At 40.6% G+C, this 25130-nt stretch overlaps 1 protein-coding gene across 2 annotated transcripts in view; it reads right to left on the minus strand.

Moving 5' to 3' along the window:
• syt6a (synaptotagmin VIa) overlaps nucleotides 1-25130 on the minus strand; it is a 79579-nt gene that overhangs the window by 41545 nt on the left and 12904 nt on the right. For both annotated transcript variants that reach the window (XM_027288270.1, XM_019273916.2), the window contains one exon: nucleotides 14572-14648. In XM_027288270.1, coding sequence (XP_027144071.1) covers nucleotides 14572-14648 — 77 coding nt within the window. The remainder of the gene's footprint in view (nucleotides 1-14571; nucleotides 14649-25130) is intronic.

The raw sequence follows: 25130 nt of genomic DNA on the forward strand, positions 1-25130 counted from the left end.
GCACAATCAGCTGAAACTCACTCCGTTAAGGCGAGGGAAGCTTCAGGTGATAATTGTCTTTCACATTGTTTCCACACATTTGATACTGTTATTCTAAAATCATCATTTCCAGTCGCTGTATTTAAACCAACAAATGTACAAAAACAACCAAGATGGACATGTTTCACTGCCACATCCCCAGTCAACATAGTTTCAATGTGGCTGTGTTGTAGAAAGGTAAACGAGAGGCTGATCATAATATTATAATGTGGCACCATAAGTGGACCACTGATTAGATTCTCAGAAACAAACCCTCAGGTGGGTGGGCCGTGTCTGCTGCAGCGAAGACATTCTTGCATGGTAATACAGTGATATCGTAAAGGGTGGCTTATGCCTGCGGCTACAAACCTTGACTATCCCCGCCGGCCTTAGTGTAACATTTTTGACATATCCGCGGTTTGCCGCAGTCTTATGCAGATGACACATCCTCTGTGTGCGTGCGTGTGTGTTCTGCCGGAGGTAAAATTTAATAATAATGCTCCGTTCATCTCTTAGTAATGCCTCTCTTCTCTGTCTTCATCTAAACCTGGCTCATCGAATGCATTAGTGACCGTGTCTGGTCAGTAACAGTCAGTGACAGGTGATTAGTTTCCACACTGATGGCGCAGACTGCCGCTTCGCTGTCATGTCACACGCGTGCACTGCATTCCCAGTGCGCCCAACTCTGTTCTTAATTACACGCTTGGCTGGGGATTAGCTTGTCAAAAAAGGGGGCTATGATCTACCAGGGGATGAATTACCATCTGTAAAACTTATTTACATAGAGACATTTCCATAAGTGACCCCCAGGTCATTACTGATAGCTTGCAAATTGCGGCGTCTCATTCCTGTCCCTCTCCCAACATGTTTCACCTGTTGTAATGTTAATGTCACACGGGTATGCCTAATTGTTCTGCAAGTGAAAATTATTAATATTAAAGACGTAATCCACCCGGTGATACATATGCACACCAGCCACAAACCATTAAGCGTCTACAGCAATGCTGATTGGGAACATTTTATTGTTAATTTGATCATTTCTTTAGAGTTCTTGAAGTAACTTTGTAGTATTTATAGTATTAGTTTTTGGGAAATATATTTGTGTTACATGATACGACAGGAAAGGCATAAATGACTCAGTGCTTCAAACACACTTTTGTGTCGGATGTGATATGAATACAAAGAAATGTTCCAGTGAGCATAATGTCACATAACATTACTGACTTAACTCGTAATGTGACTGTGGGCTCTGAGGTCCATGGGAGCGTTGGTGTTTGTGTTACAGGTGTTTTTAGCCGAATGCTGACAAGGAGTGGAGCCAGTGTCATGCCAGAACAGGAGCTGGGCAAGTGGGCAATGTAACCAAGCTCAGCGGTCTCTGTGGACATAATAGTAGAGGTGAAAAGACCTAAGAGGATGTTGACGGAGGATAGGAAAAGTGACCGAGCAAGAGGCCACCAGACAAGCGTAAATCTGAGACTGACTTTTTCGAAAAGAAATTAGCTGGCTGTCTTCTTAAGTAATATAATAATAACAAATACACGTGGACAACTATCTATATTTACGACGATCGCATTGCACTCTGAAACTGAGGGGCGCTAAATTGCAAAAATTCTACAAAACTTCTACACAATGTTAATTTATTTTAAGTCTTGAAATATTGATCAGTGTCCCTCCGGATTTACACTGTACAGTAACCTTTCAGTTGCTGATCAATCAGGAATGATTGAATTTTTTTACGGCTTGCTACCTGGAGCACAGCAGTACGATATTTAAGTTTCCCACGTGTACAGTAAAAGGAATGTGTGAATACAGTGAACCTAGAAAAGGTGAGTTTTATTTCTCATTATTTCTACCTTTAATTTACAAGGGACATTTATTACCTTTCTTTAACATTACATAGTTTCACTTTAGACTATAAAAAGTTTAACCCAGTTGGAACCATAGATGGACGCCGTATCCGTGATTCGTGCCCAGGCTGCTAATTCTGCATAACTTTAAGCCTTCATATAATCTGAACAGGTGAGTTGTATATAAATTCACCCTCAGTACAGTTGTCATGAACGGGGAAATTAGCTACAGAGACCAAAACAGTTTTTTGTACCAGGCTGTAAACATGTTTATTTATGCTATCTAACATGGGGACTTATGGAGACTGACTCACTTCTGGAGCCAGCCTCAAGTGGACGTTTGAGGAACTGCAGTTTTTGGCACTTCCTAGCTACAGAGGTCAGATGGATATCACCTGTTTGCAAATCTGTTTTTATGTTTCAGAAGTTTTACATTTTAACTATTTGCATGTTCTTGTCACGTTTTCTTGCACCTCTAACTCAGAATTAATGAAATTCAAGTAATTTTGTTAGAGAACACAATCCATATCTGGATATTCATTACTGCATCTAACAGACAAATGAAATATGCAAATTAAATTGATGCGTCTGTTGATGAATAATGGAACATGCCCCCCAGAGTGTGTGTACAAGGTGATTACAGCTACTTGCTGGCTGTATGTCAAAAGTTCAATCCGTCACATATTTTATTGTATATAGCTCATAGGAAACTTTTTATTTTCTATAAGTTTTTTCCAACAAATTCTCTGATCTCTCCACAATCGGATGTTTTTTTTTCTCACTGATGTAACATGAGTGATAGAAATGCAACAGAGACTCGCGGCTGTTTTCACATCTCCGGTGTTTCAGGGTGAAAACCACGGAGCAATTTTCCGCCGGTGGACAAGCTGTAAGGTCATTCCATCAATTCTTGTCAGCTTAGGTAACATCATTTTAGAGCAGGCACTGCCTGTTTTGCAGAGGGCGGTAATATAATAAGGGGATGAAATGTCACAACAAACCTCAAATTGCACCTCTATTTTCCTCCCGTTCTGCGCAAAGAAGGGGGTGGCGGAAAAGAAAAAAAAAATCTAATTCTGTATATAGTTTTAATGAAACATGATCACCCAGTTGTGCGTACTACATGACCCTGCTAGCACACATTTGCACGCTCATATTGACATCCTTGCAAATCTAGTTCGCACACGTAGACACACTTTCCTTGCCTCCTAGTCTTTTGTCATGAGATTGTTATTCAATTTGTCCCTCCTCCCCCCCATCTGCCTGATTGTACTTCTTGTGGGTCATGTTTCCTCAGGGGGTTGTTAATGGCAGTATAAGTGAAAACACAAAATATAGGAAGCAGCAGAGATTCCAGGAAATGGGAATGATACAGTCTGAACTGATGGAGGGCCTAAGGCACCATATGTTCTAGGTGCACTGTGACTAACACATTTTCTGGCAAGCTCAGGAACACAGGACACAAAAGAGTACAACCTAAAAATGGAATATTATCTTATCAACTAATATATAAATTGGTCCTCTTCCCCGTTGACTGAACCTTAAAATAATTTAATAAAATCATCTTCAATCATTGTCACAACGCCTGGCAGCAGAACTCAGTTCCCTGTTGGCATCGTAGTACAAAACAACAAAGTGTTGAATTCATATTACACCCTCGGTTTGTCCTTTAAGCGTTGATATTTGTATTTAATTTAGCCTTTCATGCGTGCAATGTTTCTATCTAATTAGTTTTAATATAGTAGACCTCCTCCTCCGCCTCCTCGTTAGTTTGCGATAGCCTGTGGTTAGTTACAATTTTAGTCTCACATGCTTCAGCCACAGGCAACACATGAAAACACCTCACACACCCAGCTGTTGATTGGGTGACTTATTGTCAGTCATGACATGTGCGTTATTCTCACACACATGCTCCCTATACGTGAGAATAATCACACTATTTCACTAAATCACTTTAGTTATAGGAGATGTATTGGTATGGTTTAATCAAAACTAATCTTCCCTGGAGGGATTTAATCTGCACAGATCCCCGTGTGCCCCAAATAAGGTTTGATATCTACATGTGAAAACAGGATGTGATGTCTGCATAGTAAAACAGGATTGGATTTGTGCGAGGTAAATGAAATAGAAAGTGAAAATGCCTTTTTATGCTGTCCATGGCGATCTGAGAAAGAGGCTGGAAGATGCTGACAAAAATGAAAAATCTTTATGAAACTGACACTTTTGAGTTTGTATTGTGTTTCTGTGTGTTTACTTTCTTTTTTTTTGGCTCTGGGACTGTGCACAGCCCGTGTTTTTGCATTAATATATATGGTGTTATTGTATACTGTGGAATCCCTTGTGGGATGGACGATTTCAGCTGTATAACAGAAAAATAAATAATCCATTAATTCATTCATAATTTACTTTTTCTGCTGTTTTGACCAACAAGACCCGGAGAGTTTGCTGGGGTCATGTAGAGTTGAAAATCTCACCAGAAAAACCTTTCAGTACGATACAGCAGTCAAATAAACACCACTCACACACACCTGGAACAGTCTGAACGAACACTTAATACAGTTTATTATACATTTTATTATAGGGTTTTTACGCTGGACTGTGTTAGATTGTACACAACATATTTATATATTTTGAACGCCACGTAAAAAAGATCTAACTGGGGTGATTATCTACTTTTTATTTGTTCTAGGAGGGTAACAAGTAGGTAGAGAGTGTGTAGTGTTAGTGTAAAGGCAATTCTGAGATTTTTTTCAAAATATATTAAATATGTTGGAAAATAGTTGCTGAAAACGCTTTGAGGTTAGAGGTTAAAACATTTTTTTTTTTTTTACCAGTTTTCAATCTCAGGATTTTGTGGGCGGTCCTTAAAGGGTGGCTCGATGACACGCTGAGGCCACCCTGAGCAGAGAGATAGAGATGAATTCATCTTGCTGAGAGTGTTTCAAAGTTAGTCATGTCCTTTTCTGAACTCATCTGACACGTTTCAGTCGCACGACTGCTCCCACAAGAGTGGGCATTCAGCACATTCAGTGGACATGTCCCCACAATTCTGGAGCTGAGATTGAATTTTTACCTGATTTTGACGCCTAATTTCATAAAGTTGTTGATATTTTTAACCATTCAAATTTGGCTGGGTCGTTAATAACACTTTCTTCTTTGGTCTGACAAACTCAGAACAGTGTAAGATTGGTTACTCTTATCCTTACAGTAACTATAAACTCGATTGTTACTGAATTAATTTATTTTCTGGCTGTTGGTAAAGCAAAAACACAGGGACAGCTTCCTCCGTGTAACTTAGAGTGGTCTTTATTTAGATTCTTGTAAAGGTCGAAATAAATATTTATGGTATATTTATGTGTCTGGATATTTGTGGATGACAGCCAATTACTTGAGCAGACACCCTTATATAAGGCGGTCAGCCTATGTGTGGAGGTGATGCTGAAAGGTGTTGGGCAGATGGTGAAACGTCACCCCGAATCAGCGTTTTCTCCCCTTAATTGCCTCCTTTGACCGCTCGACCAAACCGACACTCACACCTAACCGAGTAGCTTTTGTGCCTAAAGCTAACCAACCAAGTTTCACGTTAACCACTCGAGCTTTACTTCTGAAGTCTAATTGGACGTTGCTTATTTATTTTTGCTAACTTGTCCAGACTGAAATGATGCTAGGGGCATACCTACAGTGTCATATTTTTAAGCCTAGGGGCAAATGACCAGCTGCAATATTTGACGAGTTGGGAGCGAGAATGTGTTGGTCCAAGACAAGCCTCTGACACAAATGACCCCATGAATTATGATGCACTATAATTGGAAACTTTGGTTGTCCCCACAGTAAGTTAGTTTAAAGCTAAAGTGTCTATTGAAATGCTGACATTAAAGTTCACAAACCTCCGAAGAGATGCACTAATCACAACTGAAAAAGATGACAGCATAAAATAACTTCCTGAGATAACAGTTTTTAATTTTCTGTCCTCGAAATAGGTCAGTCATTTGAGCGACAGAATCTTTTCTCTATCTTCATTGGTTTTGGTTATTCTTTGTCATATTTGATATTAAACTGAATATTTTTTGACTTTTTACTGTAAAAGAAGACATTTAAATGTCACATTTGGCACTAAGTAGCTTGTCTGACCAGTGTTATGTCGACTAATCACTGTTCTGATTCTTTTCTGTCAAGTATTTTTATTGCTCAATCATTTAGTGATATTGCCCTGTAAGACTGCACATTAAAATGTGTGATGAAGTGTACAGGCTCGATGTCTGATTCTACACCATCAACCCCGCGAGCGTGACAGGAGTGTCGGCCCCAGAGGCCTAAAGCTTTTACCGTGACAGACAGCTCAACAGCCATTATGACAAAACCAAGCCCAGCCAGTGAAACCACGAGACAGAAGAGGTGCACGGGGCTTTGTTAGAAACGAGGGAGATGAGAAGCAGCTTGACACCAGTGACATGAGGAAGTCAAATGAGGCAAAACAAAAGACGAAAAAGAACTTTATTTCTCCGCCTCAGCTTCCACGAAAGTGAGCTGTGAGTATGAGTGATAGCTGGTATATAAAGAGTTCAGAGACTTTTTTATTTAGCCTTTCCGAAGCCAAAAAAACATGAGCGGAAGAATGGATGATGAAAAGGCCAATGGAAACAGCATCAGATGGAGAGTTTTTGCTTTTTTAGAAAGAATTGATGCTCTTAATGGGAGTTGGGTACAACTTTTCCAAATAACTTAAAACCTACTGAACATTTAACTCAGGACTGATCAGCTGTTTCCGCTCCGACAGTCTCCTTATCACTCTTGTGACTCTATAATACATCCATGATGCAACCTTCCTCACATTAATGCATGATACAAACACAAATGTCAATGTTCCATCCTGTATCCTGCTGTGTTTTTTAACCAATTCAACTGGCTCTCTTTTAGTTACATCACCTTGTTGTGCCTTCTTCTTCTCCATCTGGAGAATTGGCGCCACCTACTGCTGATTTCATGAACAATAGCATAGCATTAGTGGATGGAAACAGGCGTTCATTTGCGTCTTCTTTTGCCAAAATACACAGAAGTAAGTTGGAAACACAGCTCGTGTGTTTGTGTGCTCTAACGTAAGCTGTCAGTGTTAGCAAGTTCAACTAACCCAGCAATAAAATTCACACCCTCTAACTCAGTTTTTGTCGACAGTCCTCTCTTTTAGCTGCTAAATGCTCCACTCTGTTCACTAGCTCCTTGCAAACTTAATCTGTCCGCCACAGTGAGTTTTTGTAGCTTTGTTGCTGATAACAGCTGCAAGCCACGACAAAAAATGACGCTATGAGAACCAAAAGTTGCCGGCCAGAACAACAGCTCACCATAAAACTCTGTGTAAAGCTGAGGGGAGCTGCAGTGATAATTCTCAGTGGGTTCATCATTACAAGCAACTCCTTACACATTTGTCATCGTTTTCACCTTGTTATTCATATATTGGTATAAAAATAAAAATATATAATAATTACAGCCACCTTAAAGCTCCAGTGTGCACTCTATGTACAGAATATGGTATATATAGAATATAATATGCAGAACTATGTTTTTATTAGTGTGTAATCACCTGAAAATAAGAGTTATGTTTTTGTTAGATGATATTTATACTTCATGACAGATGCCACGGGTCCTCTTCACATTTTGAACCACTATGTTTCTAGATCAGAACAGACAAAATAAAAACACTGGCTGCAGGTCAAGCTTTTCACATTTTTAGAGGTTTCACGGGCACCACTGTTTACCCTTCAATCTAAGAAGGAGAGGATGAAGCAGTGAGGTTGCAATCAATGACTACACCTCGTACTGTAGATCCTGTTAAATCCTACCGGTCTTTTAAGATCAGCAATTAGGAGTCTCTCTTTGAGGATTCGTCAGCTTTAAGCATTAACGTCAGGTGCTGATGGCGTTTTAAACCAACTCGTCAAATAAGCCATTAAGGCACCAAAATTGGTGGTTGCCGGCTGGAAAAGGAGAAGCCTGCTTTCGTCAACCTCTGTCTGAAATCAAGGACCTATTGTTTAACAAATGACTATTTCGAGTGGTACATCCCTCCGCCCCCAGTTTCACTATAAACTGCTGCGCTGTATGTCAACAGAAAGCTTGACATGCATAGTAACGGTAACCAAGGGGGATGGGATGCTGCGAGAGGTCAATTGTTGTGTTCCAGGACCAAATACTGGTGTAATTCTATGCTCCAGAGGAGAAGACAGAAAAAAAAAATAAAAATTCTCATGCTCTGTTGTGTTCCTCCTCATCTTCTGCGAGGCTCTCACCGCTCTGCTCGCTCGGGGGCCTGATTCTTTGATCAATAAACCAATGTTACTGCTCAATAGCTCAGCAGAGGCCTCGCCCAATGCACTGGCCCGGGTAACACACGGCAGGTTTCTACATTACTCATCCTCCTAACTATTTTGTCATTAATTCCTCTTCTTCTTCTTCTTTTGGAGAGAATCCTGCAGAGAGTCACGCCGTCCTGCGAAACACTTTTACAGACATCGTCTGCGCTATTGAGTCCGGGGATGAAGGACTTTTTTTTTTTTATTATTTATTCATGGAGATGGATTCACATTCACAATAGTTCTTTAGGAGCAGCTAACATCACTAGAAATTTGCACCTTTGGGAACATCTCGGGTGCCACTGAGCTTCAAAATGAAAATGTATGTGTGGGGTGGGGTGGGAGAAGGAAACACAAAGCCTTCAGAGAAGAAGAGAGATGAAGGCGTTCCCCCGATTTATAATGCCGTTCACAGACTGCTTACAGAAGAGCTGATTGGTATTCAAGTCACTGTTTGACTTTTGTCTTTAGTACATTCATTTCAATGAAAAATGTGTTCCACTCGGGTGGCTATTATTTCCTCCTCCCACTAAACTGTCTCACTGACCCCACTCTGCCAGTATCTGTTTGATTTTAACCCCCAGTGTCTTCAAAACACTCCTACAATTACATAAGCGTATACCTTCCCACTTGTGAAGGGATAAAAGCTGGATGAATACATACATAATGCTGCATTTTGCCCACCTTTTGCTCGAGTGAACGCTATAAAAATGTTGTTTTATTATTCTAATGATTACAGCTATCATGGTGCGGGCCTTTGAGGACTGGTGTTTGGTCTTTTAATGACAGCTGAGACAGACATTTTTCCACGTGTTATCTTCCACAACAGGAGCAGACAGTGTCTCCAGTGTTCTTTTGTGGTCTACAGTGAAATGTTGTATCAATAAAACACAGAGACAGTAGACAGTGGGTATGAATTATTGAAAGGCACAGTGGTTCGGGGCTGAGGGTTCTAATCTCCACAGTGCAGTTAATTTGATGTTCTTGTTTTTCTGTTTTGGATTCAACCTGCAATGCACCATCAGTCCCTGCAAATACCACGGACACAGAGCGAGAGAGAGAGAGAGAGAGAGAGAGAGAGAGAGGAGCAGACCAGTGGGAACAAAATGAATGATCCGCTGATGCTAATGTCCTCTGCCAGCCAAGGTCTTGTTTAATAAACCTCAAGATGAGATGGGCGTGCGAGAAATAATATGATCAAAAATAAGCCTCGTCAATTCAAGCCCACACACCTGAAGCTGCAGCTGATAATGAAAGTGGAATCTGTAATGATGCCGAGTGGTGTGTGTGTGTGTGGAGGAGGGGGCTTGTTAGAACATCCCGCCATTCAGGAGCTACAAAGGCTTAAAGGATATGTTTAGAAGCTTTGAAGCGAATATCAATATCTATAAGGTTGATCAGCAGGAAAAATATTAGACACCGATTCAAGCTCTCGTGTATCCTGGTGGAAAAAAAAAACCCACGTGTTGACTTTCACCTGTACAGCAGGTGGAGGCTGGCACGGCGACATATCGAACCTCGACTGGAATCAGCCGAGTCAAGACTCAACAAATTGGTCGATTTTTTTTTTTTTTTTATCTCCCAGCTGCATCAGGACAGGGGAATTAAAGTCCCAGGCTTTCTAATTAGACATTCTTATTTTATCATAATCGATTCGAAAGTGGTGAGGGGATACTCAGCCAGCGGCGGGGAGTTCACAGAGAGATTTGCTCTGATAAAATGACCCTGCTGCTGCTGCTGCTGCTGCGAGTCTGATAGATACATTCAATCAGCTGTATGTTCGCTAATGTAATCTGCTCTTTTGGACTCTTATGGAGGCAAAAATGGGGCGAATTAAAGCAATCTCCAGCTGATATTAAGAAGAGAGAGAGAGACAAATAAAAAATTACAAACAGATAATGAATTCACAGAAGGATCGCCACGATATATATCGATCGTAGAAGTCTGCGGAAACAGTTAGTCTAACTTTGTGCTGATTACTTTCAACTTTATGTTATTTGAACACCTTGCAGACTCTTGGGAACTCAGTGTTGCGTCTCTATTCTGAAACCCCCCCCCCCAATAGTTTTCCACTGAGCCAAAAGCCCATTTGTCAAGATGACGTTCTCCTAATACCAAAAGCTCACCACTCTGTAGGCCCGTTTTTCCAAAAATAGACACTTTGCTTGGAGTTCTTTGCTCTTAATATCTGAGTGTGTTTGGATGTGCAGGAAAAGACGAATCAAGTGATCTTTGTGACCTTTGTCGTCACGGTAACAATAATCAGGTAACCTTTGTAGACCCGGTCAGGTGACCTTCATCATCATGGTAACAATAATAAGCATGTGCTTAACGTTGTGCAACGTTCGTGGTTAGATTTAGGAAAAGATTGTGGTTTGACTTCAAGTAGGTTAGTTACGTCAGTTAAGTTGCAAACATACGTAGAAACAGTATGAGAGCTTTAAACTTAAATGAAGTGAAACTTAATGTTGACCAGAACCACTAAGAACTGAATTGTGAATCAGCTAAGTACACCTGAATTTATATAGTTTATTTGACAAAAGAAGTTTATTTGTTTTGAATCAGTTCAACTTGTCTTCTCTTGTTCAGTCAACTTCAAATTTTAAGGCAGCCCGGACTAATTTTTTTAAGTTAAAACAAATAGTTCTCTTTTACCGTGTGAGTTGGTGAGTATGGGCTTTTGGTCCAATAAGACACATCACCACATTAACTATGTCCACATGACGGTGATACTTTCAATCTAATAACTGTTGTTTATATCCACATTTTCAGTGATCTTTAACAAACTTCCAATCCCTTAAAGCCGAGATCATCGTGGGTTAAACATCATAGCTTGACGACAGTGGTGAGTCCACGAGCGAGTTGAGTTGTTCAGACAGTCTTTAATAACAGCAGGACAGACAGGACTAAAGCCGGGCTCAGACTACGGGAGTTGTGAAATCCTATCCTCCTTGAAAATCAGGGGTTCGTCACACACTTCACAGACGTTATTCCTTCTAATCTCCAACATCCACACACTACAAAATTTGAAAATAATGGTGCATCACACACTACGGGATTTTTATTAAGATTAAGAAGCAATGCACCACCAAGATTTAAGGTTGTTATTAATCTCAGAAGATTATATCGGCAGCTTTTGCCACATATCAACAAGCTTTTCAACAGCAACAAACTGCTGTACCCATCTCATGTGGATTTATCTCCCTCACTGGCTAATGTGGTCATTCAGACTATAACTTCTAAATATCAAACATGTTTGGGATTATCAGGGGCCGGGCCCAATGAGTCTGAAGTCAGTTCAGTGGGTTTAAGACTGGATCTATAAACCCCTCACATTATCAGATAATCTGGGCCAAACTTTGGTACAAACGGTGGATGCAGCTGGTTCATTTTATTCTGTGGAAGCTGTTCAGTGACAGGTAACAGGGAAAAATGACTCAGATCTTCAGCATGAGCTTCTGCATCGTTGGCACCAGAGACTTGCGTCAGCCAAGCCGGCTCACTTCTGGTTCAGCCCTTGGCTAGCTTTAATGGGGATAAAATGATTTAACTGGCTCTTATTGGACTGAATAGATCAAATTCTGATAGCGAGAGTTTCTCATGGGGGCAGCCACTATGTCAAACTGGCCTCAAATCTGGCCGCTCTTCTTTGGGGCTCGGTACCGTCCATGGAAAAATGATGACACTAGAAGAGAGTGTTGGTGGCCTCAGCCAAGCCTCCGTGTTTCATCCTTGTTTCAGCACACCTGTCTGCCATCCAGTCATCGCCCCTGCCTGCCTACGAGAGCTCTGCACAAACTGCCAGTCCTCACTGGATCACAGCGCTGCTCGCTGTTAGTCTGCGCTGCTGTCGTGTACGAAGCTAGTTTACTTGTGTGTTGAGTTGATTAGTCGCCTGCCAACCTGTCTTTCTGTCTGAGACTTACACCTGTTTTCTCTCTCTCAGGATTATCTGCCTACCTGCCTACCCATCTCACCATCAACGGGGCCTGTCAGCCAGCTCTCATACCTGGCATTCCCTCTGCCAACCTCCACCTGGATTTGTTCTGCCTCATCCCAGCCAGTTGCATCTCTCCATTCCTGCCCGTATGCTTAATAAAAGATGTGTTTTCACCTTCCTGTTCTGTGTCTGCATTTGGGTTTAGCTTAAATTAATCCAATGTAGAAGTGCTAAAAACTGCAATTCTTAGAGTGTCCACTTGAGGCTGGCTGCAGAAGTGAGTCAGTCTCCATAAGTCCCCATGTTAGATAGCAGAAATAAACATGTTTACAGCCTGGTACAAAAATCAGTTTTGGTTTCTATAGCTAATTTCCACGTTCATGATAACTGTACTGAGTGTGAATTTATATACAACTCACCTGTTCACATTAAATTAATGCTTAAAGTTATGCTTAATTAACAGTGGGGTTGCTTTGATTGACAGGTAAGTGCCGTTACAGGTGGCTTGTTTTAGCACACATTGGCCCACCTCAAGTCCGCCGATGATCCACGCCTTTTCCCATAGATTCGCCGGGAGGCGCAAGAAGCAGTACATCCAAAGCGTCACTTCGGAAACCTACGATCAACACTCATGCTCTGTCAGTGGTTTAGCCTTAATAAATCGTGCTTGTGTTTATGTATGAAACCAAGTTAGAATGACTTTAAATGATGGAATATTTTATGTTAATTATCGTTTAGCTTCTTTATCACGCAGATAATAGAAAATAATAAAACGCAGTATGACAATTTGTTACAGAAACTAGTGGAACAGAGGTTATTCCAGATGTTAGTCAAGACTTTGTCTCTCTTTTGAAGCGATATTAATATTTCTTCACCCGCACTCACAAACTGTTGTTGGCAGGTGGCGCTTGCTATAACCACATATTGCTCTCTGTGGGGATCTATGCATTATACCAAAGAAAATATATACAAGGAGACATTTCATACAGCCCCCCAACCTACATTATGAGAAGCAGCTTGTCTTTAGCTCCCATGTGGCAGAAATAATTCATATCAATGGCCACGTAACATGCAATGGCATTTACTGTCCCCACAGCTGAGTAGTGGATGCCACCGGCACTTTGATGTACGTTCAATTCTTCCGCTGAGAATGATGTGAGGTGACAGTGGATTTGGTCAGGATTGGTGTGACGTGCACTCTGTGAACAGGAACCCATCCTTGAAAAACAGCCACAGATGATATTTTTCTTCTTTCCTGTGCACCTGCCGGCAAAGCTGAAGACTGAGATTTCTCAGTCGAGCATTCGGTGGAAGCAAAAAACAGTGCTCATGGACACAATAAAGTGTTTTAAGAGGAAATAGATATTAGATATTATTAGTTATGGTGTCTAATATGCAACAGATCACATAATTGGTATGAAACCACATGCTGCATTTGTTTTCTAAATCCACTTTTCCAGATAAAAATAGCTGCATTTTCTTTGAAGCATTGTTTTAAGCTCAGCTATCTTAAAATCTTTACACTGCTAGAGCTCACTCAAGTGAAGCCTGCGGTTTTAAATCTATAAAGCTGCAATTCTTCACACAGCCTTCGGTCATATACTGTGCAGCACTCTCTTCTGCATTCCTAATTTCCTCTGCTTCAGCCGATGTTTGCAACCAGATTTCACACAACAACAAAACTTAAAGCATGCGGCGTCTGCCAGAACCCATAGCGGAGCCACCGCTCCATTAACAATACATTTGAAAAGAGAAAGAGAGAGAGAGGGGGGTTATTATTCCTCAAAGTGGTTAGAAGCCCACTAAAAGTGCCAAAGCAACAGCTGTGCGAGGCTGCAGCTTCACTCCTCATGAATAAGTCAAAACTCTAATTCAGGACGTTAAAACTTTGACACCCGACACGACTTCTTTTTGCATTTGCTGTTGTTCATATTTGTTGCTCACCCAGGCACGGCGACACACATTTCTGTAAAGGTTTGTTTGTTTCTCATCTCTTTTCTTTGTACGCCTGAGTGGTGAGGACAGCATCAGCTGGCATTAGTCAGCCTCAAGGCTTATCTATTAACGGTATAGAAGCTCTCTGGAGCAAACTGGGGGAGTCAATGTGAGTTTGTTTTATACACCTATTGCTCCCTGTTGCCCCGGGGTCGCAAAACCTCATTAAGGCATCTATTAATGGCTCAATCGAAGCTCTGTCTGAGCACCCATCTGTGCCGTGCATGTGGTACACAAAAGGGAAAAGAAGTAAAACCACATGTTAAATGCAGCTCTCGTATCTCTGACATTTACACACACACACAATAGTAAAGCATTGCCATAGAAGACCTTTTAAATATTAGCTTTAGACTTACAGAGCACATCAGGGAAGCCACTGGCTAACACAGAATATAGATCAGGAGTTAATTATAGTCCTTACCCAGTTCTTTGCGGTCAGAGCTATGGCCGGACAACAGGAAGAGGTAATCCTGACAGGTGTCTTGATCCAACAGTGTGCTGTTGTGGAGGCAAAGGTCAACAATTAGGGTCACAGCTCTCTGACAGACCATGTCATACTCCTCTCGGTCAGAACTCATGCTCCCAGCAGCATCCTCAGCCGTGTGTGTGCTCATCCAAGGGGACTAACACACCCACACACACACACAGCAGCAGCAGCAGCAGCAGCCTAGCATGCAAGAAGGAGAAGATAAATGCAACTTGTCTCCGTCCTCGGCTGATTCGTCTCCTTCTTGCTCCGTCTCTCAAGTGTGTTTACGCACAAAAACACTTGGGTGTATGTGCATGTTTGTGTGTGTGTGTGTGTGTGTGTGTAATGTGGGCCGAGATTGTTAAGTGCATGATGAACATGTCGCATGTGCATTGTGACATAAATGGGCATGAATGTGCAGTAATGTACGAGGAGTTAATGAATAACATTTGCCCCCAGGTGAATTATTGCATCACATCTATGCTGAAGAAGTCAGTCAAATGAAAGAAAACAATCATGAGAAATACTCAATTTTCCAATGAGCGACCCCCCCCACCTCCTGCTCTCCACCTCCTGCTCTCCATCAACCCCCCTCCACCCTTGATCTGACTATAATGCCAGCACCAGTCATGCACAAACAAAAAAAAAGAAGAAGAAGAAACATAACGACCACTGGGCTTGTTTTTCTCAGGTTTGACTAACACGGCTGGTCCCTGCAGGTCAGAGTGTCCCCTGTGATAAGTCTCCCTCGAGCTGAACCACCTGTGACTGCCAGGTCTCGCTGCTCCCACTGACGATCTCCCATCGCGCTTGATTGCGATCCCTGACTGTTTACGACCCGTAATGATGAGGGTTTAACTATGTGTTTGTCTTTGTGAGAAAGAAACAGGCAGAGAGTGAGAAAGAAAGAGAGAGAGAGGCCAATTTGTGAAGCTGCACACAGTGTCAACAAATGATCCTTTAGAAATGCTGATATACTGTGCGTGTTTATTTTATATGGAGTTTCTCACCTTGCAGCTGCTTGTTGATGTAAATAAGTACAAGTGTAATCTGGGATGTGAAATTGCTTTAATGCATCTGTTGGGACGGTAATAATCAAAGCATATACATCTCTAGTAGCTGATCCTCTGAGGATTTAATTCAAATTAATTCCTCGTATCTGATAATTAGAATAAGTGAACGTTCAAATGTGCTTATTTTACGATAAAGGCTGCGGAGATGGGCAAAAGACCATGACAAGGAAGAAAAAAACCTTAATTGACTTGACTTTTCTGCTAAATTACATTGAACTATATGTGAACTTTCTTCACCTCATCCCATAATTAGGTTTTTTACCAACTTAACCATTAATCAAAGTAATGCAATAAACCCTGTGACGACTAAAGCTTCAGAAAAAAGATTTCGTACCTATCTAATTACAAAGTGATATTGAGTTTAACCAGATCTGGGTTGACTCTCTTCCTTAATTGAGTTTAAACCAGAGCGTAAATGCTACGCTGTCCATGTTGGTGGGCTGCTGTTCCGAGATAGCTTCGATAATTAAGAGCTAATCTTGTCCCTCCACCCTCCACACTTCCCTCAAAGTTTGGATCCGGGGTCTCCTGTGTTTCCTGTTCCTGAAGATTGCATCTACACTTCTTAGCCAGCCATGATTAACAGGCGAATAACAAATTGTTTCTGGCTGCGGGTTTTCAAAAGAGTCAATTACCTCTCTGTGTCTGCTGCAGCTGATACTGATTGGCTCCCTTCGTTTGCCCCACGGTCTTGTTAACGCATACAGGTTGACCGCTACCTGTACTCACAAGTTACTGCTTGGACGTCAAAACAAAACGACACAATGATTCCCTCTGGTGCTGCCAACACACTAGCAATTTAACAGTTTAATGATGGGTTGAAATAAACCCGGGGTGAAGCAGGTCCACCTCATGCCATTATATTATTTCGAGGTTAATGTCCAAGGATGTCCAGTAATCAGACAAATAATGGTTCCTTGTTAACTTACAATATGTCTTCTGTTATACAACGAGTAGTTCCAACCACTGGAAGTGAATTTTAATAAAGTAATACATCTGAATTTAAAATTTCAGCTTTCTTTAATGATTAATAATAATCTTATGTTATCTAATAATAATAATTTTATGGTGCTGTTAGACCTCCTCGTTAATACAGGTGTGTACCTCATTAAATACAGGTGTGTACTTCATTAATGCAGATGTATACCTTGTTAATACAGGTGTGTACCTTGTTTGTGTGCAGCACGTCAGAGAGCAAACAGTTTAGTGATAGAAAATGTTGTTTTTGAAGGACTAAAGGTCGACTAATCTGGACTGAAGCTGAATATTTTCACTTTTGGAGTTCACAACGCTGTGGAGTTATTGGCAATGTTTGGGTCATATCCTCCATCAGCTGTAGATATTAGGGGATATTAGCCAGATGCCGTGTATTTCCATGGAAACGAAGATCAGAACGGAAACGGCAAGCAAACACATTTTTTAAAAACAAATTGCACAAAAATATAAAAATCTTTTGACTGTATATTCAACTTAAGTTGCTTATTGTTGTATAATCGCAGCATTACATGAGAGGGTGTGCGTCAATATTGGCACTTCAGTAACACTCGCTAAGTAATATTCACATTAAAGCACACCCTCTCATGTAATACTGTGTATTTATTGAGTCACAAAAAGCCTCCAACTACACGCTACCATACTTCACACCACTATACATACATATGAGTTTAAGGTGACTAATATATACTGAAGGAGACAGATGAAACACACACAGGCAGTCAGCAGAGTAATAAAACAGAGGAGGTGTGAACTGAGGCTACAGCAGCTGAAAATATTACAGCAGCATCAAATAAAAAACATTTCCTTCTTCATCCAGGCACAGTTGATAGTAACCGTTCAAATGTCCACATTCAACAAGTTAAACAGAATAAAACATTGATTAAACGGCTCTGATTTAGCTGCACAGTACGTTTTATCCTCTTTGTTAATTATTCATGAAGCCCAGTTAGAAAGAACACAAAATAGTGTCTCTCGTATAAAAGTGTTTCCGTCTCTAAATAATTCAGAGCACCGCGGCTACAAAAAAAAGTGCTTTAAGTGTGTGAGTTAATGCCATAATCAAGACAACTGCTGAGAGAGCTTGTCTCAGACACTCGCAGATTTAAAACATTTCTGTCTGTTGTCATAAATAAATGAAGAGGGGACTGGCGGTCGCATTGATAATTTTTTTTGTAGAAGGTGCGGGCATATTTTTCACAGCAAATGAGGGGAGGTTGTGGCACATGAGGTCCTCGGTTTGATATGCAAATCAACTTCATCTGTGGCAAATCTTTCTGTAGGGACAGCCCCGGTGGCTGCAGATGTTGAACTTGATTCATTGTGGCAAATGCATGACAAAGGGTTGGCTCACTCAAAGCTATGCTAATCAACATCAGCACTTCCAAAGCTCTCCTGAGGGCCAAGATGGCAGGATTTCTACAGTATATAGTCAGTGTGTGTGTGTAACAGTGTATCCTTGTGTGTGTGCTTCTTTGTCACGGCGTGTTAATCAAAGATTTCCTTTCTCAGCTGTGGGGCAACGTGAAAAATATTTCTATTTTGACTCATAGTTAAGCTCATTAGTAACAGCCTTAAATTGTGTAAGCAGGATTTGATTGATGCTGCTCCGAAGCTACAATACAACAGATGAAGTGATGATCACAGCCTGTAGGATTTACAATGAAATAAATACACACACAAGCTATTTCCACAAGGGCCTCCCCGACGGGGGCTTATCATACTTATGGTCGCTCATGTCACAGTGTTTTTCAATAAGGCTGAGCACACAACGCGGTGACAAAAGAGAATGACATTCTCCGTCGTATGGATAAGGATCAGCATAATTATTCTGTGTCCAGGTGAAATGTGCACGGAGCGATATCTCACCCGAACACGTCCTGAATGTCACTAAGATGAGGCATTTAATTGAGGTCCTGTCAAGCGCGGGCCCCAAAGATTGAAGGAGTCCAGGGGAAGCTGTCGTGCACATCAATCCCAGGACATATAAATGCTCTCATGCTTCCTCTTATTAAAATATTCTTATGATTTGCTTAACAGGTCAACACACAAACCCTCAATAAAAAAGCCCAGAATTAAAGGGCTGCATCCCCTTTTTTCACGGTCCATTGTTCGATTTGCTCAATATGCAGACGGGCAACAAATCATCTCTGTCTCTGATATATAGCCCCGCTTGGCGTGAGTTTTTAGAGTTTCTGCACTCAGTGTTCATTTAAATTTATGACCTTTAAAGATCTTTTTAATGCAACACAGAATGTAAGATGTTTGACAATCATACTGACCACAGTATGATGTAAAACCAGGAGGGGTCTGAGCAATGATTCCTAATGAATTAATTAACTAAATTAACATGACCTGGACCTGGATAAGTAGTAGAACGCAGACAGATTGTGTTAAGCAATTAAAAATTAGGAATTGATTTGCTTTGTGTCTACTTGTCTGCTTAACAATGGTTTTCTGAATGTTACATTTTAGTTTACACGTGTTTGACATCTCCCAAAACTTTTTGTAACCAGCATTACTGCAGCAGGCAAGAGAAAATATCACAGACTTTGGTGAATTAAATTTAAGACTTAACTCTAAGACTACCCTTGATTGAGGAAACTGAAAGCAATTATTTCCAAGACTTGCAGACACTCTGGTTTAAAATGTTGGAAATGAGAAAATGTAGAAAAAGTAGCTCACCCGGATAATGAGATAATTTCAATGTCATGTTTAAACCTGCCAGGTAAAACGCTCTCAGTCGGTTAGAAGATTTGTGACTTCAAGAGTAATCTGGTGACGCAATAATCGAGTGAGACAAACCAGACGAGGATTAAGATTGAATTTTTAAAGGAACAGGTCCAACATTTTGGGAAACATGTCAGAATCACTGACAGTATAAAGAATGGACAGACGCTTTGAAGCTTGTTGGCTGTACTGCCCCTTCAACGTCCCGGAAGGTTGGAATGTTGTGTAGCCAGCCTCAAGCGGCCGCTCGAGTTTTTGGCACTTCCACATCGGTTTCAGAACCCAATCATGGAGGTTGGCGTTTGGTCTGAATGGACATGAGTGCTATGAGGTATGGAAGTAGAGATATGAGGCAATTAGCTCCGTGGCCTGCTCTCTCTGAGCTCACACGCTGTATGATGCATTTAATCTACACACACACAGACACGTAGAAACGACTAGTTGTGGTTTGACTGGGAGTTACGTGCGGGACTATTTCTTTACATGCAGTATCCATAAGCAGTGACTTCCATCGCAGAGAAATATTTGCAACGTGTAACTCTCCGTAAAATTGCAGCTTGACATTTTTACATTTGTGTTTGGAGTCAAGCCAGTTTGTTCCTCATGTTTCCATCGCTTTCAATATTTATTAAGAAAAGCTAATCTCATCCTGTTTGTAGTTTAATACTGAACGTGCAGACATTAGAAAAAAGTCGAACTCTTCCTTTATTAATCTGTATACAAGAGAATAACAGATTTGGTTTGGTTTGATGCTTGTAGAACATTTTAATAGCCTGTATTTATTAAAAGTCTGTATTTACTTTACTTAATCTCCTCAGCAAACAGTATTTCTCTGCTGTCACTTCTTTCTACCTGCTGGTAAGGTGAACATTAAGCCAAACTCCCAAAGTCGTTGTTGTCTTTTATCAATAAAAGCTAAAACAAACATACTCCCACAGATGATTACAGTACCTATAGCAGAGTGTAGATTATTGTAGCAGAGAGCTGCTCTTCACATCTGAAAGCAAATGAAGACAGAGAGGATCAATGATGTCTTTGATCTATTCTCTGGGTTTTAGATGGAGAGAGAGACGTGGAAGAAAGGGTTTGCTTTGAGAGTTGGATGTTAAAAGACAGCGAGTTGCATAAAGATCATTTCATTATATCTTTTTTAATGGTTCAGTGTTTCATGTAAAGCTGTATTTGTTATATTTTCATATAAAATAAAGTAAATCACCTTTTTACATCTTTTTTTAGATAAATTTAAGGGCTTCAAATTGCAATATGAAGATTGTTTTAGAAAATATTAGGAAATTATTAGCTCCATCACAAAATAAAAGGGTTATTGCATACCAGGCTTACCTGTGTAATTCATAAACAAACCACATAAACATCACGTTTTCTCACTTTTCACAATGTCTGATTAAATTATACTGACTCATACTTCTACATAAACTTCCACCAAATACATTTCCCCTTAAATATCTGAAGCATTCTTTGTGCTTTTCGGGATCTTAACTTTTTTTTTTACTGACAAGAAGTGCAAAAAGTGTGAAAGTAACATTTAATGAGAAATTAAAGAAAGACATTGCTGGCAGGATTGTGGTTGTGTTGAAAATCAGCAATAAAACTGAACCCACAGTAGATTATTTATCTGTGAAACTTGTTTGGAGAGCGATATCAGTCCACCGTTTTGGTCCATACTTAACTATTTCTACAAATATTTGATGGATTTCCATGAAACGTTGTACAGACCATCATGGTCGCCAACATGATGAAGTGTGTCTGACTTTAGTGGTCCTTTTACTTTACATGTAGTGCCACCATCAGGTTGACATTTTGGGTTTAGAGTGAAATGTCTCGACAACTATTGAATGAATTTCCATCATATTTGCCACAGGTGCCCATGGCCCACAGAGTATTATTCCTGATAACTCTGGTGATCTCCTGACCTTTCCTCGAGCAAAATGAGGTTGACATTTGTGGTTTGAAATGGAAAAACAAGCTTCCCTCCACCCACAGAATGAATTATAATAACTTTGGTGATGTCTTTACTTTCCATGAAGTGGCATCATCAGATTGAAATATTTATGACCAAACAGTCACCAAACTAGAGACCTGTAAACATGGTTAAACATTAGACCTGCTAATCATCAGTATGTTGACATTGCTGGATGTAGTCTTGCTTTTACAGTTGTATTATGACATCCCTGTTGCTGTATTTCAATACTTTGCATTGGGCTTAGATGGAGCTGTGGGAAAACCCTCAATATTTGTGACATTTAGGTCTATATATCTTGCTTGTTCGGGTTTTACCCTCCTAAGCCTGAGGTCTGCTGTTTCTGTTCTGACAACTGCAGTGTGTTTACAAGCCACAGTCAGCCAGGAAGCACTTGGTATGGGAGAAATGACTGAATCCTCATTGTGAGTCATTCCTGCTTGCAGGTGAATGTCTGGTCAGCTGTTTACCATCGGGTGGTGAGTTGGAACAGATGGGGAGGCTGCCAGACTGATTCTGTGGAAAAATGTAGCTGGTGAGCGTCTGCATGGTGAAAGGACTCAGGAGTTATTTCAGTAATCCTAAATGGATACATTAATGGCTGAGTGGAAGCAAAGACTGAATAAGTGGATAGATTAATTGAAGGGTGGGAGATTGCTTTTGTCTGACGTTTTAGTGGTGTGGCTCTGAGGCGTTAGGAGTGGTTGGTTGACCAGAGTGAAATATCTGAACAGCTAGAAGATGGATTGCGATGAAATTTTGTACAGACATTGATGACTATCCTGTGGCTTTTCACATATATCACTGCCATTTTTCAACTTTATTATATAGAGCTAAATCATAACAGAGCAGATCTAGATTGTATTCTTTATAATATTGTTTACAGAAATGTCACAATTCCCACCATGAGCAAGCACTTGGCAACTGTGGCAAGGAAAACCCTCCATTTAAGAGGCAGAAACATCGAGCAGAACCTATTTTGGTGGTCATTTGCCGCCAAGAAGAGGGTTTATTGATGATAATAATAACAATTATAGTGTTTATCGTGGACGTCCAGCAGGACAACAGCAGCAGGCGCAGCCACGATCCCTGATCTAAATGTAGCTATGATCCATGAGAACCTACAAGAATAGAAAGCACAAAAACTCTGGTAGAAGTGACGTTAGTGCATGAGTCAGTCTAGTCAGCCTATAGCAGCATAACTAATAGATGGTCCAGGACTCACCTAAGTTAGCCCTAACTATGTCTATAACAAAAGCTTGTCATAAGGTTGATGTATGGTGTTTTTTTGTTGTTGTTTTAGTTAAGTTTTCAAGTTTTCAGTTTGGTTTTGTTGCTGTTTTTTTCTCTAGTGCCATCAACAGGTCGAAGTTTTTACTTATCCATATCTTGACATCTAGTTTTTAGTGCTAAGGTCCAGTGTCTAGGATTTAGTGGCACCTAGCGGTGAAGTTGCAGATTGCAACCAAATGAATACTCTCCTACGCCTCACCCTCTCTTTCTAAGCACGTGAGGAAAAACTCTGGCTGCCAAAGTCACATTAAAAGGTCATATCTTTTATATCAATGTTTGGTTTGTCTGTTCTGGGTTACTGTAGAAAAATGGCAGTTCAACATGGTTGACTCTGTGAAGGAGGACCCGCTCTCACTGCTGCTATAAAGGGCTCATTTTAAGACAATGATTCTTGATTTCAGGTGATTATACACTAATGAAAACATACTAATGAATATTTTATTCCATTCCTGACAATAAATAGTCCTAACTCTTACACACTGGACGTTTAAATATTACTATTAAATCCTTGAAGACTCTGACTGTTGATATGGAGGCTTCTTCTGATCTTCATGAGCCGCAAAAACCCATGGGAGTCCTGCTCCGGGCTACTTATTTATGGTCCGATAGGTGACATTCATAACTGTGTATTGAGCATGTGCAGAAAGCCCGGAGATGACACAGTAAATTAGCTTGTTTTCATTTCACAGGAGGAAATGTGATCTAGTCACCACGGCAACTGAACCCAGAGCTCCATGCAGAAATTAGAGTTAAGGGAGGTGATATGAGCAAAAGGAAAAGGAATCAATATTTGATTAGCAAAGGGTCAGGAACATGAAACATGTCACATTCTTTAGGCCTCTTGCCGGATTCATTGTTTAATTGATGAACAGTAAATGCCACACATGTTTTTTTTAGTGAAATTGTTGTGTTAAGTATGCGTTGTGTTAAAGTATGTGAAATGGCTCCTGGATCTATACTAAAGTGCCATAAAGACAATTTGAGATCTAGCAGCCATGTGAGCAATAAAAATATAAGATACCTGTGCTAAATGTCGGCAGAGTGAATTAGTTTGTGGTTTAGAAGGTGCTCCCACCCCTGAGCTCTTATTGTCCCTTTCTACCTGATATATTCTGCTTTCTTATTCAGCTTCCCCAAGCATGAAATCACTCAGGCAGAATGATAGGATGTTTGGCTATGGAGGGAGTAGCATGAGATTTGTTTCTGTGCAGATAAATACAGACTTGCCCGTTGTCTGAGAATCTAAGAACGCTCTCTGTTTCACAAAGTGTACAAGAAAGCAGAAAATAATCACACGAGGAGCGAACGGGTTCAGCAGCTCGCCTAATTGCCTTGGATATCTTATTTGTCAGTCTTAAAGATATGCGGAAAAAAAGATTGTTTTCGTACCGCTCTGCCATCACAAACACATTTAAATTATAGCCCTTTTCAAAATGTGTTTAAAGAATGGTCAGCCAGTCGCAACAACTCACAGGGAAGATACAAAGACCCAATACAAAGAAAAGTAATTGAGGCTAAACTATAGCTTAGCGTAGAAATGATATGTTTCTGTCAGCCAAACACACCTCTTTAAAAACTTTCAGTAACACTGTATAACCTTGGTAAAATGAGGGATAACCAATATAGCATTAAGCTTTCCTATATCCTTAATCAAATTAACGTTTTGAACATAAATATACTGCGGAAATTTCTCATTTTGTTCCAGAATATTTTTATCCACCTATATTTGTCTAATCGGATGATAAAACTTTTTTTACCAACTTCATGTGGAACAGCTGACATTCTAGGATCTATCTATTTGTCAGGGTCGCAGGGGGACACTGGGCAAGAGGCAGTTCATAACAGGGCTGACACATAGAGGCAAACAACCATTCATGCCTCACCTTCACAACTATGGGCAATTTAGAGTTAACCTTCATGTCTTTGGACTGTGAAAGAGTACCTGTAGATACATAAACACTGGGAGAACAGGCCTCAGCTGGGTCCAGAGATCTTCTGGATGCAATGCTAACCACTGCACCACTGTGATTATTTCATTATTAAACTTACCGCGCCATAGAAGAGGACTTAAATGTCCAAATGTACTATGGAATCGACTGCCTGGTTACGAACTTAGTTACGTATGCAAGACCAACCATCGTGGATTGATGCATAATCTTATGTCAATACAACAGGCCTCCTTTTATCCCATATACATGCTGAGAATATCCCAATGTAATACTATTGCTTCGAACATGATTCATGTATGGCATGATATTCAGACATACCTGGGCATCTCTTGCTCCGGTTAGTCCTGTTTGGTGCAATGTTGTCTGAGAGAGACGCAGTGTTTAAGATATGGGCTGGTGCTGAGGTACAACTATAAATTCTGCTAGAATACTTTAATAACTAAGAAGGTGTACATCTCAGAACTGCACTGAGAGCAGCATGCCTCCTCTTTCCTC

Source organism: Larimichthys crocea, chromosome XV (genome assembly GCF_000972845.2).
Source record: "Larimichthys crocea isolate SSNF chromosome XV, L_crocea_2.0, whole genome shotgun sequence".
NCBI lineage: Eukaryota > Metazoa > Chordata > Actinopteri > Sciaenidae > Larimichthys > Larimichthys crocea.